This window comes from Idiotropiscis lumnitzeri, chromosome 7, assembly GCF_059441095.1.
Source record: "Idiotropiscis lumnitzeri isolate Australia: NSW breed Sydney's pygmy pipehorse chromosome 7, RoL_Ilum_1.0, whole genome shotgun sequence".
Classification (NCBI taxonomy): Eukaryota; Metazoa; Chordata; class Actinopteri; order Syngnathiformes; family Syngnathidae; genus Idiotropiscis; species Idiotropiscis lumnitzeri.
The window spans coordinates 15,874,429-15,892,163 of NC_142397.1; the positions used below are offsets into that span (position 1 = coordinate 15,874,429).

The window sequence follows — 17,735 nt, forward strand, 5'->3', positions numbered from 1 at the left end:
ACAATGAAGGTCTGTTTAGCCTAAACTAAATCACCAGAATACAGGAGATTAATTAACAATGGTGGTCTGTTTTAGACTAAACTAATCAGCAGAAGACAGAAAACATCAATAACTAATCATCAGTAACTCTAGCAGGCAGATAATCACAACTCACAGTGTAAAGGTCAATTTAACTATACACATCATCAGGATACAGTGTCTGTGTGCGTGTGTGCTAAAATAACAAGTAAGTGTCTATGTGTGTGTGTTTAAACATGAATGAGTGTATAAAAACATGATTATAAATACACAAACTGATTAACTATCCTCAGCCCATCTTACAGGGTGTGTGCGGGGGTGTGTGTGGGGGTGGGGGTGTGTGTGTGTGTGAGAGTTTAGCATGGAGATGGCTCTCGGAAAGAAACTGTTTTTCAGTCCATTAGTCTTTGATTTGATGCACCTGTATCGCCTGCCAGAGGGCAACAGGTCAAACGGGTGTGAGTTCGGGTGAGTATTGTCTTTGACGATATTGAGAGCTCTGCTGAGGCACCGGGTGGTGTAGATCCCCGACAGGGAGGGGAGAGGGGCAGCCAATAATCCGCCGTTTTGAATGGTGCAGGTTATCCTTTTCCAGGTTAGGTGACATAGTGCAGAACCAAAATACATGTACTGGTGACCATTGTATGTAAATCTCTATAAATTATTTTTTAATAGAATACTGTAATTAAATGACCCTAAGCCTAAACCCATCAGTAGAAAAATATTTGATTTGATTTTTCTGTAAGACAGTTTTGTTTTGATTTTGTTTTCATGAGGTTAAAGAAAATGCAATTGAGTTGATTTTATGAATGGAAATAATAAATCATCGTAGTATTTATTAACTAAATATTTCAACAGTTTAAAATCAATACAATTTCTATTTGTAAATATATTACTGAATCTGATTTAAAAAATGAGAAACAACTTAGTCAGTGAGATAAAAGGCTAAAAATGAATACAAAATGAATAAATCCGTTTTGATGTGACAATTTCTTTGAATGAACATTTCCAGACTCTTCTACATGTGTCAAAAGTTGCTTACACTTACACTCAACAAATCGGTTCAAATGAGTACAGGTGTTCTGAAATTCCTTCCAAACCGGCGACTCTTCCAACCAAAGCCTACTGCGCTTGCGCACGCATGCGCACACAATGCCGATTGTGATTTTGCTGGAAGTTTGGAACCATGTGTCCTACCTGTCGTTTGTTCGGTTAAAAGCGGGGAACACTTAATATTTTCATTTTCATTGAGTCTTATTTGACTTTTTTATTGTCTCAAAATACTTTTGCCGTGTATTTCTTTTGACCACATTACTCACGCAGTGTTCGGATACTAAATGCGTCATTGCCAGTAAAAGTAAAGTTTATAATCTTATTGGCTATCCATGGATAAACATACTCCAAATGGGCACATTAAACTGTCAGAATGTCCTACTTGCTTATGCCTATGCACAAACATTCTATTAATCTATTCATATAATCTTAGGAGGTTATTACAATTGTCAGGACATCCTACCTGCTTGTGTCCAAGTGTTTGTATTTTGTTCAGGGAGTTTTAAAGTTCTACCTGTATGCATGTAAACAAAACAATCTAAAAGCGCATGGTAGTACTTTAGCTGTCAAATTAGCCTCCAGTAGGAATTTTTGCACCGGAAGGACATTTTGGCAGAACACCTGTTCTCTATGTAGATGCTCCTCCCACTTATTTGCTTTCCGGGAAGCTTCCAGCTCCACAGCGGGGGGTGTGGCCTTATTGGGTCACGTGGTTTGAAGTGCGGTTGGTTTATTGACGTTCTGCTCACGTCGGTGCTTCAAGTTTCCTGTCGTTGTGGTTTAGACGAGCACCAAGTAAGGATGAGTTTCAGTCTTAGTGATGGTAAGATTTTCGTTCAATAAACTCTTCTCAATCTTTTTGTGACCTCATGCGACATTGCACATGTCACTTGCACACGCAACATAAACTTCAATTGAAGTTAATTTAAATATGCCTACTTTCTCTTTGCTGTATTTGTTTTTATTTACAGCGGTGGGTGAGAAAAAGATCACGAAGGAAGATGTAAAAAAAGAGGAGTTCAGCTGGCCGTGGGGTAAGAAGAGTGACGATAAGGTACTTTGTTTAAGTTAAACTACAACTACATTTATACAAATAACTTTACAGGAGACATAATGATTCATGTATCCATATTTAAATTTATTTGTTTTCTTACTGCTTGTTACAACAAGGCGGTGGCTCAACAGGTATAAAAGGATTAGTTTGTCACTGCCTCACCCGTGTTGTACAAATCACTGTTGACACTAGCAGATAATATAAGACTTGAATACGTCTGAAATTTATTAATCTGTTTACACAATTCTAGAGTGGCAGCAAGGCCAAATCTGATGGCAAGTCTAAGAAGTCGTCAGATGGTAAGACGAAATCTAAGGATGATAAGGGAAAGGACCATGATAAAAAGTCAAAGGAACACAAGAGTGGAAAGAAAAAGGAACATAAGGATGGGAAGGGGTCAGACACTTCCTCCTCCTCTTCCTCCAGCAGCAGCAGCAGCAGTGATGAGGTGAGTTTCATATTTTTCTTTTTGAAGATATTTGAAACAGATAGAATACTGCTCAACGCTTGTAGCATACCCGTCACACCTTGTTTTGTCTTACTGCTATGCAACCACAACAAGTCTCGCCTGTTGCGCCACTTTGAAACCCCACATGACACGCCACACCTTTCGCATGCTATCTATGTTCTGTGACTATTTGCAGTCATATTCTGCAGTCAGTCATTGCAGTTCCCTGTGAGTCATGTTTGTGTGAGAATGGTACACCAGAGAGTGAGGGCAAAACAAACAGGACGATCTAGCCCAGTCACATTGTTTGTTGTTGCTGTTTTCTGAGGCTGAGACTTGACCAGAGAATGCCACTGCTCCACATGGAGGGGTGGGAGAGTCTTTTTGTTGCTTTCTAGTGGCCACTTATGTTGTATAAAATGTATGCGCTATGGCACTTAACATGTAATTTAATAAATCATCTTTTCCTTTTTTTTTTTTTGTCGTTTCAGGGCTGATGCTTCCTGAGGGGCTAATCTGGTGTGTGGGCAGTCTGCTTGTGTGTAAATGCAATGTAACTTAAGTCTGGTGTCAGTCACATGCTGGTCTGGTGGAATCTCAGGGCAGTCAAGGGTCTGACAGACACCATTGCTGAAATTGCTCTGCGTTTTTACCACACGGTGGCATTGTTTTCTTCTTTTCTTCTTTTTTTGGTCATTCGGTAAACTAATTCATGGCAATTTACCCAATCAGGTATTTGCATGTGTGAAATTAAATCATGATTGAAAATATATTTGTCCAGTTATTTAAAATGCCTGCGTTTTTGGCCAGAGTGGGTTTTGTTTCCCTCTCTTAAACATAAATGTGCAGATCAACAGGTGTTTTGACTCCATCGTGTGTAGAATGAAATGAAAGATTCTAACTCTTTGCTCGTGATGACTATGAAATATATTTATAAAAAAAGTACTATGAATGGTGGTTTCTCTCCTGTGGAACCTATCCCCACAGACTGTATGACAAAAGGCATGGTATACTCGAGACTCATGGCCAGCCAATCACGGGGCAAACCACCTTTTACAATCACATTCCCACCTCTGAACAATTTAAAGCAGGGGTCACCAACATGGTGCGCGTGAGGTCCATGGTTCTATCAAGGACCACATGGGTAGTCTCTTGGCCTGCCTGTTCTAAAAATAGCTTACAGGTGGTGAGAAATTGTGATTTTCCTGGAGTGCAGAACTGATTGTTTGTAAATGTAAAAACTAGCAGAAATTTATGCAAATTAATTGTTGCATATTGATAGTTATTTTTCTCTTAACTTTTAAAGTCATTCTTGACATTTATTAGGATAGAAAAGTTCAAATGATTATTTTCACATTGTTAAGTATCGTAATCACATGGAAAGCAATAAAGGAAATTTGTTGTTTCAAAGATGTGTATCAAACTGGTAGTGCTTTGCATTCGTCAGTCCCAACGAAGTAATGTATCTCTCTCAATTTGAAACTGGTTGTTGAACCCTGACATAGCATCTTCAACAGACCTAACATGCATGTTTTTGGACTGTGAGAGGAAGCTGGAGTACCCGGAGAAAAGCGTACAAGCACGGAGAGATTGTTCAAACCCCGCAAAGAAAGGAGCTGGGAATCGAACCTCAAATCTTAGAACTATGAGGCAGATGTGCTGACCACTCATCCACATTGAAGCAAATATAGCTGAATAATAAAATTAAAAAAAAGCTGCGCATTAAACTGGTTTTCAGATACGTTCAAATTATGTGCTTCTTGACTTGTGGAAATAACCTAGAGTAGCACAGTCAATATAAAATCATGTGCCAATATGTTAAAAGTGAAAATTTGGTCTGGAAACAATAGCTTTGTGCAACTAAAGCCTTGTTGTGGCTCTTGTTTGGTCTGTGGTATTTTATTAAGTTATCAATTATATAATTTAAGTTGCCAGAACTGCCAAAGTGAAGCGTTTAATTAGGCATGTGCTCATTACGATGATGCCCGATCAGCATATGCTATGAAATGGAGTTCACATGGAGGATGCATCTGTGTCCTTTTGGCTCAATCTTGCTACCAGACTTTCATGTGGCGCCTCAGTAATCACAATTCAAATTATGGTTTGTTTCACTGCGTTTGTGCACCACTAGTACCCGAGTGTGAAGCTCTTGACGCAACGCTATTGTGTCGAGAGAAATGACGTTATTTGTTTGCCTTTTTAAATCATTTTATTTATTAATGTCACATCAATAAACCTTGTTGAGACTTTGCTTATGCAACTTTCAGGAGCCAAGACTCAAACCCAGAACCCCAGAACTCTGTGCTGTGTTGTCAGCACTTACAATATACTGATTTAAAAAAAAAAAGTGCGTTTGTTGTGTGTAGACGAAGAAACATCACAATTCTTTTGATGTACAAAACATAAGCCACACGATCTCGAAGTTGGAGTGTAAATAATAAATAATTGAATGATGAGCACTTTTCACACAACAGACATACCGAAAGAAATGGTGAGCGTGAGATTTAGCAAAAAATGTATGAATATTTTATTTGTCATAAGGGCTTCACCTTCGTTGTGGACTACAACTACATAAACACACGAACAGGCGAAATAAACCAAAATATTAGAAAACTCGGAAAGTCGCAATCAAAAATAACAAACTATGAATAAATGATTCGTAAATTAAATTGAGCAAGCTGCAAGAGTGAAATTTTTGGACCTACACGATAAAAACGTTTTGGTTTTCTGTTCTCTTTAAATAAAATAAATAAGAAAGACATTATGGCTCGCATAATTTCCAACCTTTCGTGGACCACACAAAAGATGCAAAGGGACAAATTTGGCCCATAGGCCTTTAAGGATAAATTCTATAGTCACAATGTATTTTATTCTTTCCCATTAAAGAACAGTTACCGTAGTTTCCAGAATATGGGTCAATCTATGAACGTACCACAAGGGGGCGCACGTACATTTTCCTCCTTCCTGGCGTCAACGGTCTCCCAGCAACAGCCAGACTCAAGCGGCTTTCCAATCGTCTGCCACACAGCCTCGTCAAGTCCACAGAAACATTCGAACAATGACAGGAAATTGAATATGTTACCAAGTAACGTACAAAGAAAAAAGGCAAACTAGGTGATTTTGATCACATGTTAGTATAGAGTGAATAGATTAAGCATATTTAATAATAAAACTGTTTGTGGAATGTCACGTATTTCAAACTAACAACGTATTCCTCCAACCGGTAACGTATGTTATGTTAATTTGAATGGCTTTTACCGGAAGCTAAGATCCTTTCAAGTTAGTTTTACTACCCGGTCCACTCAACTGCTGCAGATCAAGCGAGGAAGCATGGAGCGCCACAGGACCCGTTGGAGACACTTACGAAGGCGGTGGGGAAACTGTCAGATTGGAACCTGTTTCTAAATCGCACCCAGCCACTTGTGGAGAGAATCACTCGATTCCAACTCGGACTTTCCGCCAACCGTAACTAAACGGACGGGCTGGTGTAACAATTTTACAGGGGTCTTGGACTGATCCGCTTACCGAACGGACTGGCATCAGGGAGTGAGACGCACCAACACGGGAGCCAGCGGCCGCTGAACCGGACCAGACATGAATTGGGGGGCATTTTGGACCACGCGTGTGAACATTTCACTTTGTTTTGGGCTGACAGAGTGGCTGGTGCGCGCTGCGTAAAAATCCACTTGTTCCATGTCACATGCCATTCCAAGGACGAGTTTTCCTCAAGAAAACTGAGCGGAGCACAGAACTGAAACAGCGCGGAACAATGGTGAAGTTTCAGAACTCGGACCTGTGGATAGCCTGGTTGGTCATTTTCTGCATGGAGGGTGAGTCTTCTTGTAAAACGTGTCACTTTTTGTTGACAGAGTGGTGTTGTACGCAGTAGTACGAACCTGTAATATAGTGCTATAATGACGGAGGAATAACTAGACACACCACCTACCTCGTCTTTCTGTGTGGAAGAACTTGTAAGAACTTTATTACAAAACATCAAAGATTCAAATGAACAGTTACGTAAGAAACACATGCAAAACAGTAGCAACGCGCTGTGGAACTATTTGAGAGCACTCCCAATAATAATAATAATAAAATACTTTTCATGGCGTGGAACAATTATATAAATATAATAAATAAATAAGTACAAAAATAAAAAAAAACATGGGGAATTCTGGCATTGGGCGCGTGCCACTTGCCATTTCACCCCCCCTTCAACCCCCTAATACTTATCGTAGCCGTTAGTCAAATACCCACATTTCCACCAAACTAAAGCTAAAGCACCGATTTCGAATGACTTTTCCTCATCACGCAAAAATCTCTGTCCACGGCATTTTTGACTGTGCACGTTTTATCCCACGCACGCTCTCTCAGTCTCGCGAACTCCCTTGTACCCCCCCTAACCCACTCCACCACCCCTCCAACGCAACGCAACGCAACAAATACGCAAAAAGTGGGCGAGTCCATGTTATTTGAAATAAACACTAAGGTGGGGTGGTTAGACTTCGTTGGTAATCCAGCCGATTAACAGCAACCCCGCTGACCAGACAGCACCACACGGTTGTGCGCGCATACACGCGTTTGTTGATTTACCTTAATTACTTCACTTGTCAGTTGTTGTCATTTAAATCAGGCATGCAAGCAATCATAGAAGCGGGAAAGAGTTAGACTTTATGTCTGATAGACACTGTTCTTTCTAATTAAAATCTAACGATTGTGTCTGAACGGAAATAGTATTGTAGCATCTAACAACAACATCTTTAAAAAGTACTTAACGCTACTTACAGTATATAACGATACCTACTTGATTTTTTTTAAACTTTAAATTTAACCTGCTTAAAATGACAAATGTAATCATATCTATAGATATACATAAATATATAAATAATCAATTTTATAGCATAAGCAATTATTGTGATGATTTTGATTATGTAATTCACCAGAAAATTTCATCATTTTAGCTTAGGTTTAAAATGTAAAAGTTTTTTTTGTACCTTTTAAATCTTTGTTTTTGGACATTAATAGTGATGGGAAATCAATTATTAGCCAAATGGGTTCCCCAGGTCAATCTCTGAGGTCAAACAAACCATATGGGGATGTAGCACTACTGATTTGTTTGTACAATTTGGAAAAGCAAAGTTAATGTCAGAAATAATGGAAACAGAAAGTAACATTTTAACTTTCAGAACTGTTGTACAAGTGTAAAAAGATGTCAGCCACTGCTATAATAAAGTATGGCCATAATAAAACACTCGGTTTGTACAACATTGAATGTGAAGTTTTCTGAGACTTTAGAGGAATGTTTTTTTTTTCAAGTCCAAATCATGCATCTTCAGATTCAAGTTTTTACCTTGTTGCAAAGAGGGTTTTCATTGAACCTCTTTTCTATGAAACTAAATGGAAAAATCTGATTAAAAATTCCTGAAAACACACTCAAACTAATGAAAACTCTGTGCTATTTGCTTTTCACTGCTGTTGAACCCTACTGGAAGGATAACAATAATTCCAGCAACCAAATATAATAGCTTATGAAAAGGGCAAGCCATCTATTTCTCGGGGAAAAAAGCAATGCAGGATGGTGCTTAGAGTGCTGACCAAGTCCCAACTCCCTGCCAGCTTTTCCACTTCACTATATATACATACAAGCACACACAGTTTCACCCGCACACACAGAGGCCCGTCAATCTGGATCGGACAAGCTTGGTGTAAGATTGAATTTGGTCGTGATTGTCGAAGTGTTCCACTCGGCTGTTCACTTATTGAGCCTTATTCCTCTTCAGTTAGAGGGTGTCTCGTCATTTTTACTCAGGTTCTTTCTCTCTCTCTCTCTCTCGCGCGCGCGCGCACACACTATAATAAGCTTGTTAGATTGGTTCCGTCTGGGCTATTGTGTAGCAAATAGTTTCAGATTAAAAAGACTACACTATAGCCATTTTTCATCCTTGCAGTCCATCTTTGACCGAATGCAAGTTTTCCAAAGCCACTGAGTCAAAATCAACACAAACAGTTTTGAGGGACATTTCCTCCTCTTCACTCTTCTTGTGTCTCAGTGGGGAGTCACAAGTCTGTCTATAAATAAATTCCAGTGTATCGATTGTCGTTGCTTGTTTTGGATTTGTGTACTGACCTCAACGCTTTGCATGTCAGAATGTATCTGTAGATTGATTGCCTGATTTTGTCAGCAGACACGGGATCGTTTGTTACGGTATTTTGTGACCTTTACTTCAAATCAGTGGTAACGCTGCATTTTGAGCGGGGTGCTGGCACTGCCCCACAAAATCCAGCTACATGTGTTGTTTTTCTTTCTTTCTAATACATACTGTACATATAGTTAATAAAGACATGTGAATGAACTAATTTGTAGATATTAACTCCATGTAAACCATCCGGAGGTCTGAAGTCGTACAGAAACTTAATTGACAAGTGTAATTTGCCAGTTTCTTGATGAAGTGCTGTCTTTACATGTGAAAATAGAATTAACAATTTCATGGTTTTAATGCTGAAGTCTTCCGCGTACTTCATTGTTTTTTGTTCAGAATTAAAATTCACAATCGGGCCTCAACAGAACTCTGTCTATGGTCGCCATGGTGACCTTGTTTTACAGGGATGTTGAAATGACCCTGCCTCCCTGAACAGGTTCATTTCAACTGGCGCGCAAACACAGGATGATAAGTGTGCTGTAATTTTGAATTCTTGGGGTATGATGACCAAAACATCTCAGAGACATTAAATTTATTCAACGGGGATTTGTTTTAAAATGAAAACACGTTCATAGTTCTCCCTTAAGTCCAGTGTTGCCACAGTTGCCATGAAGATGTTCCTTTCCTGATTACTTTCTTTAAAAAGTGACAAAGCTTAGTTACTTTAATAGTTACATTGAGCAGATATTGGCAACTGTGCTTTAGCATAAAAATGACACCAGGTTTAGCCATTTAACTCATTTAATCCCAGCCATTTTTACCGGAGCAACTCCCTCAATACCAGCGTTGTCTTGGATTTTGACCGATTTGCCCCCAGAATGTTATATTCTAATGCTATATAAACACGGCTCATACCAAAATAAAAATTCGACTATTCTTTGAGCTGAAGAAAAAAGTTTGTTTCTATCTTTCTCCATTCTTCATCAATCAGCGTGAGAAAACAGCTCGCTAAATTTCCTAAAGCTAAAATTCCATTCTCTGAGGGAAGAAAAACGGAGAAAGAGCTTTTTGTAAAAGCATGCATTTCAAGCATAATTTCAATTTTGACGCTACTATTTTTGCTTTTTGAAAGCGCAAACATTTAAATAATTCTTTGCTTCTTCAAAACAACATAAACAACACCACAAAAAGGGGCTTTTGATCACGAAATAATTCATTTGCACAACACAAAACTTTTGAACTACTGAACTGAATTATGTACACAAATGCATGTGCGTGCGTGTGTACGGGGTATTTCCTACCATCCATTTTACTAAGGAAATTGAAATGAGCAGCCGTGGTTTTAGCAGTACTCATCGTTCTTGGTGTTTTCATCACTTGATGTCTCCGGCAAAATGACCCCTGAGCCACGAGAACCATGCGGAGCGTCACTCAGAGGCTGCTTCTTTCGTTTGTTTGCCGAACGAAAAGTCTTCATTTGACGCACAGCAACTCGATCGCCGACGTTTGCTTGGATGTGGATACATTTTTTTAAGCCTTTTCTGAATTTAACTTGAACGCTACTTGTTTGTAATTAAAAATTAAATAAAAAAAAAACAAAAAAAAAAAACGACTGTCTTCTGAGTTTGGCCCTGAGCAACTTTGGTGTCATTTTCAGTCAACTGCAAGTCGCAAAATGGGCGTCCCTGAGATGGATAAAAACAAGGGGATTTTGCTGCTTTATCCAGCCATCCGTCACAAGGGTCACGGGCGTGCTGGAGCCTATTCCAGCTGTATTCGGGCACTAGGCGGGGTACACCCTGGACTGGTTGCTAGGGCACACATAGACAAACAACCATCCACGCTCAGACCTAGGGAATATTCAGAGTTTCCAATCAACCAACCTTGGATGTCTTTGGAATGTGGGAGGAAAGTACGCGGAGAAAAGCCAACGGAGGCGATTCTGCTGTACATCATATTTAAACATAAGGTGCGGAAAACACATTTTTAACAAGCCAGAGCAAATTTTTCCGAGACGTGTGCAAAACAGACCTGCGTGAGGTGAAAACACGAAAATGGCGTCCCACAAAATGGCGGAATGGAGTTAGCTGTCACATACAAGCTAGTTTTACTACAACGTGTACATTTGGAGTAACGTGTTACTTAGGAACGTGTCATTACTGCTCAAGTCTCCTTTAAATATTTGACAAATATGTGTTGTTTTAGGCCTTCAGAAGGGAAGTTTTCAGCCTTTCCAAAACAAAAAACAGTGCCGGCTCTATGCTCTGAAACTGATTGGTTCAGCTACTGTCACAATGAACCCCTCATGGCGATATCTGCACAGAGCTGCTCTGTGCGTGTACCCAGGCTTAATGTTTCACCCGGAACAACCCTCAAGGAGTTTGGGCAGAACCAACATTGAGCTTCAATCAACTGAGCACTTTAAATGAAAGTGGAGTTGATGGCTTCGAACTTTTCAACTACTATTCTATAACTACTACAAGACCCGCAGATCACGGTACATTTGGAATGAAATGTTCAGATTATCCAACTGCTCACATGACATTGTCCGTCTGTTTATACAACAACTCGGGGTGTTTGTCGAGCTCTTTGGCATGCAGAGCGTGCATGAGCTGAATTTGCACTTTCTTTGTGAACTTTATAACCTTTCAAAGTTTGAAAAGACACATCTTGCCTGGTCACTTTTGATCAATGTGTCACTCAAACGATGCTGCAGTCATCCAACTGGCGATGACGGAAATTGCTGCACACACATGAAGTGTTATGAAAGCATGAGCATTGTGTGACTCTGAAGTGCGGATGTTAATAGAGTAATTCATGTGCCTGCTTCCCATTTTTAGGCCGTGCGCACACCTGCAATTTGGTTCTCTGGTGTGGAAGAAAGCAGATGAGAAATGGTGCATACAAAGCATATGGATAATCATGATTGAACAGCGTTGGTGGCATTATTCAACAAAGTTTCAACTGTTGAACTAATACTGCTGTCCAGGGAGTTACACTTGTTGGTATTTTTACCAGAAGAGAAGTCCTGATGATCAGTGGATAGCACAACCTGCAAACAGCCTACCAAAAATCACTAATCGAGCCGCATCATCAATGCCGTTGTAGTGGATTGATATCAGAATCAGAATGTCCTTTATTGTAATTATTCTCAGTGCAAAATGAGATTGGAGATCTCCCCTCTCCAGTGCAAATATAAATAATAAAAATAAAATAATAATAAATAGAATAAGTAAAAATGAAAAAAAAAAGAACACTTTTTAAGTGCAAGTGTTGAAAAGAGTCGAGAGAACCAGCGCTTCGAGAAATGACAAGCCGCATGCGCATTCTTACACCATCCCTGTTTCTGTGAATGAATAAAAAACAAGACGTATTCTTCCAAAGGATCCAACTTCGAAGGTGCCTCTCGCTGAGTAAATCCTGCTAAAGCTGAATTCATGTGATAAATAAATCCTCTCCGTGTCAGTTTTATCTGATAAGCAGCATTTTTCCCCTGCTCTTTCCGCCTGCTGCTAAAAAGGAGCAGCTGGAACATGAGTGTTGGACAGATGGAACTTTCCACCTCGATTATTTTTCTCACTAAAAATAGGCTGTCAAAAAATTAAAAGACCGCTGGGACCGTTGGCAAAGTGCGTGTTCGTGTGTGCATGTTCGTATGTTTTGAGCGACAGAGGCATGGAGAACTTCAGACGACGTGGTCCTCAGATGACGGCGGCAGCGGTCCTCCCGGGAGTGAGAATGAATAAATGATAGGCGGATATCTGGAGGAGAGAGAGCGCAGCAGTCGCTCCGTCATGCAGCCTCTTAAGCACACATTAAACCGGGCCCTAAAGGCTGCTCGGCAGTTGGCCAAGCATCTGGGGCAAACATCTGACGTGGTCACTGACGGAGGTTTGGGTGTTTGAGGTTTTGACGTGATTGTTCCTTTTGTTCTATGTGTCACATGAAAAAGTTGTGAGCATGCAGGTGAACATAGTTTGAATGATATTTGATTATTCTATTGGCTGTATTTGACATTATTGGTTAAGGAGATGGGCTGTGACCCCATAATCGCCCCATTTCTAAGCACTTAGGGCTCTATTTAAGTACGCAAAGTGCATTCTAACTGTGCCCATGGTTGGACTTTTCTTTCTTTTGCTATTTTGCTCGAGTTTGCACCTTTAGAATTGAGTATAACGGGGTTGCAGTGTTTTGGGATGGAACCTAGAGTCCCTAATTTGCATCAACATCAGGGCGATGCAGAGCGCACATCCGAGGATGGCGTGCTTGAACATTGCCGAAACAGAAATTAGTCTCACTGGAGTTTGTGCATGCAAACTGCAATTTCTCCTCTTTCAGATGATGCGGTGGGCTGCGTGTGATGTGGGTTATTGGAGACCACCTTGCACCACCCGATTGTGCGTCTGTGTGTGAACCCCCACAAAGATTGACGGGCGGTGGTGCTTAGTATTTTCAGAAACTTGCTCAACTAGGCCACTGGCCGGACACGAAAATGACAAGACGCTTGTTTTTACGACTACTTTCTGTCACCAAAATTAGCAGGCGCATCGGGGGTGAGGCTGCTTCGGCTGTTAGCACGCCCAGACAGGCGCAATACGGCTCCAATCACACTAGACTAGGGCCGGCACGAAAATGATACACCGAGCGCACGGGCGCCACTCTACCAAAATCGGGCCTTCTGTTTTGAAAAAGATTACGTTTTTTTGCTGCTTAAAAGAGATTAAAAAAAAAAAAATCAGTGAAGACGAATGTTTGTTGTGTGTGGCAAGAACCAGCAACCAGCGTCATCATCACTCTATAACCCAAGTCTGAAAACGATGATTCCTGCAATCTCGCAGAAACGCTTTGCATTCAGATGAGATAGTCTTAGATTGATGCTGCTTATCAGTTGTGTGTGTGTGTGTGTGTGTGTACGTGTGCATGAATGAGTGCGCGCTCTGGTCTCATAAATATTTAGAGCCATCTCTCATGTCGTTCACACCTTGCTGGTTCTGAAGCTTTGACAGGATCTTTGCAGATGGGCCCTCAACATCACATCAGTAACTCAAGGGACATTTTGGCCCGTACAGTGCTTAGGTGGGTTGGATAAGAATGTTGGGATGATTTAAAGAATTTTTCTTTCAACTCTGTCGAACTGTTTGTTTCTATTGTGACAATTTTCTGTCTGAAGATTCAAATGTGCTGAACTGTATGGCTTGATCGTTTTCCGTATTCACGATCATTGCATTTTTATTGGGGGTTCATGTTATTTTAACAAACCTAACAGAATATATTTGAACATTTCACACTTTTTGACCTCTATGTCAACGCTCTGCATGATGTATTGCAGCACTCACTCGGTTGCTGTCAGTTGATTTCTGGTATTATCAATAACATTTGCAGTGTTTTTCATTGCAAGCCCTTATGAGCTCAGATCAATGATGAAGGAAATGCTTCTGTGCGCATGTAACCCATGTTTGGCTCAGCCTTTTTTTATTCCTATTCTTATTTTCTGTTAATGTGATTTTTTCTTAGCGCTGTTACTATTTCCTACGGACCTAGAACGCACCGCAGCATTGATATGACGTCTCATCTCGTACGAGAGACGTAGAGAACTTTCTAGCATTTTGTTTCATGCGAGTTGAAGGAGAAAGGCTCTGAATAGACCATACTGGTCCGTTGAACTTTTTTGTGTGAACTGTGAGCGAATGGAGTTCAAATCCTGTGGTGTTTTCTTGCCAAGGAAATTCGATTTATTTTGAGACTATCGATCCTGGTGAGTTTTTTGTCGAATGTGCCTAATTAACATTCCTGTGTCAATGTATCTCATGATGTTTAACTGAAAAAAACAGTCAGGATGAAGGTTTGTGAACGTTGAGATTGTTATTAGCTAATGGTGAGATATAACTGAAAAAATTAAAGCATTGTAAACTATTTTACTCGCACATGCCTTCCTAGCAAGTGTACTACCTAGTGAGATAAGCTAACAGGCTCACGAAGGACTCCATGTGTGTTAGATACACGTATTTTCTTTTATTCTATTTAATTTCTTTTTCACTGGACGATTGTTGCACTGTTGTTTTTGGGGCCACATTGAATGATTGCTCTGCACGTTTCGTGCAGGCTGTTTTTTTTCTGGGACTAAAAGAATCGTCTAAAGCTTGAACTGCACCGGCAGTGGATTGGATACTTCCTAGGACGCCGGCGAGTGACGTTGGATTCCCGTGGCCACCTATTTCCCTGGAGGGTGGTAGGACCGTCAAGAGGATTTTTTTTGGACAAATCTTTTTTTCCTTTTTGTTTGTTTTTTCTGAGATCTCAGACATTTTTTTTGTGGGTCAGATCTGACACCAATTTTGACACAAACTAACACGAATATATGTTTAAAGAGAGATTGAATGTTCTGAATATTGGGGAGTTTGGGATATATAAATACAACTGTTCACATATTCCTGTTAATTGTTCTAAGTGTGTCTTGTTTCTATTGGAGGTTTATTATTGCTCTAAGTAGAGTTGCTGCCGCCAATCTCCCTGCAACCCAAGATAGATGAGTCTTGAGTTGAATACTTACAAATAATTGGTACACACAAACAAATTCAGATTTATTTTACTTAGCTTGAGTGTGACGCTGCTTAGTTCAATTGTGGTGGTTACACAAATTGTGGCGAGCCAGCCAGGAGATTGGCATAGTGGCTTTTGTTACCTCCAACCCATAAGATACGCTTAATTATAACTTATATCCCTGGAAAAAAAATGGATCTTTGTCAGCGGTTTAGAGTTGATGGTCAAAAAACGTTGTATGTCACAGGAATTGAACCAACTTGCACAGATGGTCATATTTCTGATGTTTTTGTGATAAATGGTAAAATAGAAAAGGTCATTAGGGTTCCAGATGAGCCACACCAACCGCAAGGCAGAACTCTCGTTATCTACGAATCAGAACAGGCTATTTTGGAAGTTGATCCTGCGACCTTAGGGGAACTTGCAAGCCCCAATAACCCAAGTTCGACTTGGTCTTCTAAAACTATTAGAGATATCGCTCAAGGGGAGATGGGCAAAGAAGTGGCCCGTCGGTACCTTAGAGAACTTGAGTTTATGGGAAATAGTGGCAAGGTAGGCTTCCTTAGTTTCCTTCAAAGTGAATTACAGGCGGGCCCCACACCTAATGCTATGACACAACCGACTAATGACCAAAACATTGATACTGACACTCACTATTGTGATCAAAGTGAACCAGCAGAGCCCACAAGTGCTTTTAGTCCTAGTGCTGTTCGTTTAGATGAGAGCATTTACAACCCTTCTCATGTCCAGAAAGTGGTGGTTGAGCACATTATACGTAACGAGCCAACTCATACGTCCCTTGCACATGCAAAAATACGCACCTTCTCAGGTCGACTTCCTCGGCCCAACGGTGAAGTTGATTATGAGACATGGCGCACCCAAGTTGATCTTTTACTTTGCGACTCTTCTTTGACTGATGCACACAAAGTAAGAAGGATGCTTGAAAGCTTACTTAGCCCTGCTTCAGACATTGTAAAGCCCCTCGGAGTCACTGCACTACCATCAACATATGTGACTCAGCTTGAATCCGCTTTTGGCGTTGTTGAGGATGGAGAAGAACTTTTCGCTTCATTTCTGGGCTCCAACCAAAACAATGGAGAAAAGCCCTCCGCTTTCTTGAGTCGCCTTCACAGTCTTCTCACCAGAGTTATTTCTAGAGGGGGTGCATCTACTACAAATGTGAATGAGCTACTCCTTAAACAGTTCATTCGGGGTTGCTGGGACCAGAGTTTGATAATAGGTCTTCAGCTTGAAGGGAAAAAGAGTTCCCCCCCTTCGTTCCCGGACCTCATTCTCATGTTGCGGACAGAGGAAGACAGACGGACAGCTAAATTGGACCGTATGAAAAAACATTTGGGTGCAACAAAGGCTGCTGCACATGCCCACTCTGTATTTAACATGCCCGTCCTTGACCAAGCGTCGCTGACAAGCCCCACTTCATTTGATGACGAAACTGCAAAGCTTGATTTAAAGGTCACTGAACTCACAAAGCAAGTGGAAAAGTTGAGCAAAAAGGAAAAGACCACCACCCCAATGTCTAGTCCCCCTGTAGATTCACAACCCACAAATGAACCTGCTAACATTGAAAAGCAAATTGCTGAGTTAACCAAGCAAGTCCAAATGCTTATCCAAAACCAAAGGGTTGCACACAAATATGGTGCAACTGAGCCTAAGGAGTCCTTATATGTCAATTCAAGACAGTCACGAACCTCTGTTAAAATCCCTGGCATGCCTCGTGCATGGTTTTGTTTCAAGTGTGGGGAAGACAATCACATAGCAGTTCATTGCACGAATGATTCAAACCCTGTCCACGTCAGAGAGAAAAACGCTGAGTTGAAGAAGAAACAAGCTGACTTTGTGGCACGACAGGCTTCAGCTCCTTTTGCATTAAACTAATGGCAGCTCCTGCTGTGGGACATCCAGGAGCTGCAACCATTGATTCTCAGAGTCCCAAATCTTTTGACACTGAACAGCAAAACACTTGCCCGATGAAACCCGAACACATTTTCGACCCTCAATTGTCTTTGCCCAAAGGTCTCATAGGCCCACGCTGTGCAGCCTCTGTACTGATTGAAGGGACGCCATGTGACTCTATAATAGATTCCGGTTCACAAGTAACGACAATCTCTGAGTCTTTCCACAAAGAGCACCTTTCTCATCTTTCCATCCAACCTATCCACACTATTCTTGAAATTGAGGGAGCCGGAGGACAGAATGTCCCATACCTCGGCTACATTCAGACGCACATTTCCTTCCCACGACATATGATAGGAGAAGAGCAGGAGTTGGTCGTACTAGCACTCGTAGTTCCCGAATGCCACTTTAACAGTAAAATTCCATTGCTGATTGGGACAAATGTACTTTTGCGACTTTATGAACAATTAGTGGAGCAAAATGGGCCTGCGTTTATTCAAGGAATACGCTCCAAAGAGTTTGCAATGATCCTACAACATGTTGCCCAGGCTCAGAGAAATGATACCGATCC

The 17,735-nt window shown here is 40.8% G+C and overlaps 2 protein-coding genes across 2 annotated transcripts in view; both read left to right on the forward strand.

Moving 5' to 3' along the window:
• The first annotated feature begins 1,747 nt into the window (after positions 1–1,747).
• Positions 1,748–3,343, forward strand: LOC148333743 (uncharacterized). The gene is made up of 4 exons (XM_088299756.1): positions 1,748–1,894; positions 2,043–2,125; positions 2,376–2,573; positions 3,065–3,343. Exons 1-4 carry the CDS (start codon positions 1,873–1,875, stop codon positions 3,068–3,070), a joined length of 309 nt encoding a protein of 102 aa, XP_088155882.1. The 5' UTR covers positions 1,748–1,872; the 3' UTR covers positions 3,071–3,343.
• A 2,437-nt stretch (positions 3,344–5,780) lies between these two features.
• igsf11 (immunoglobulin superfamily member 11) overlaps positions 5,781–17,735 on the forward strand; it is a 98,502-nt gene continuing 86,547 nt past the window's right edge. The window contains exon 1 of the mRNA XM_088300768.1: positions 5,781–6,403. Within this exon, the coding sequence (XP_088156894.1) occupies positions 6,274–6,403 (130 nt within the window). The 5' untranslated portion in view covers positions 5,781–6,273. The remainder of the gene's footprint in view (positions 6,404–17,735) is intronic.

Bases quoted from the DNA above. Each gene is read 5' to 3' on its own strand.
- LOC148333743 (XM_088299756.1), top strand. From the start codon at position 1,873: ATGAGTTTCAGTCTTAGTGATG. The intron at 1,895-2,042 runs GTAAGATTTTCG...TTTTATTTACAG, and splicing joins GAGTTTCAGTCTTAGTGATG to CGGTGGGTGAGAAAAAGATC. The intron at 2,126-2,375 runs GTACTTTGTTTA...ACACAATTCTAG, and splicing joins GTAAGAAGAGTGACGATAAG to AGTGGCAGCAAGGCCAAATC.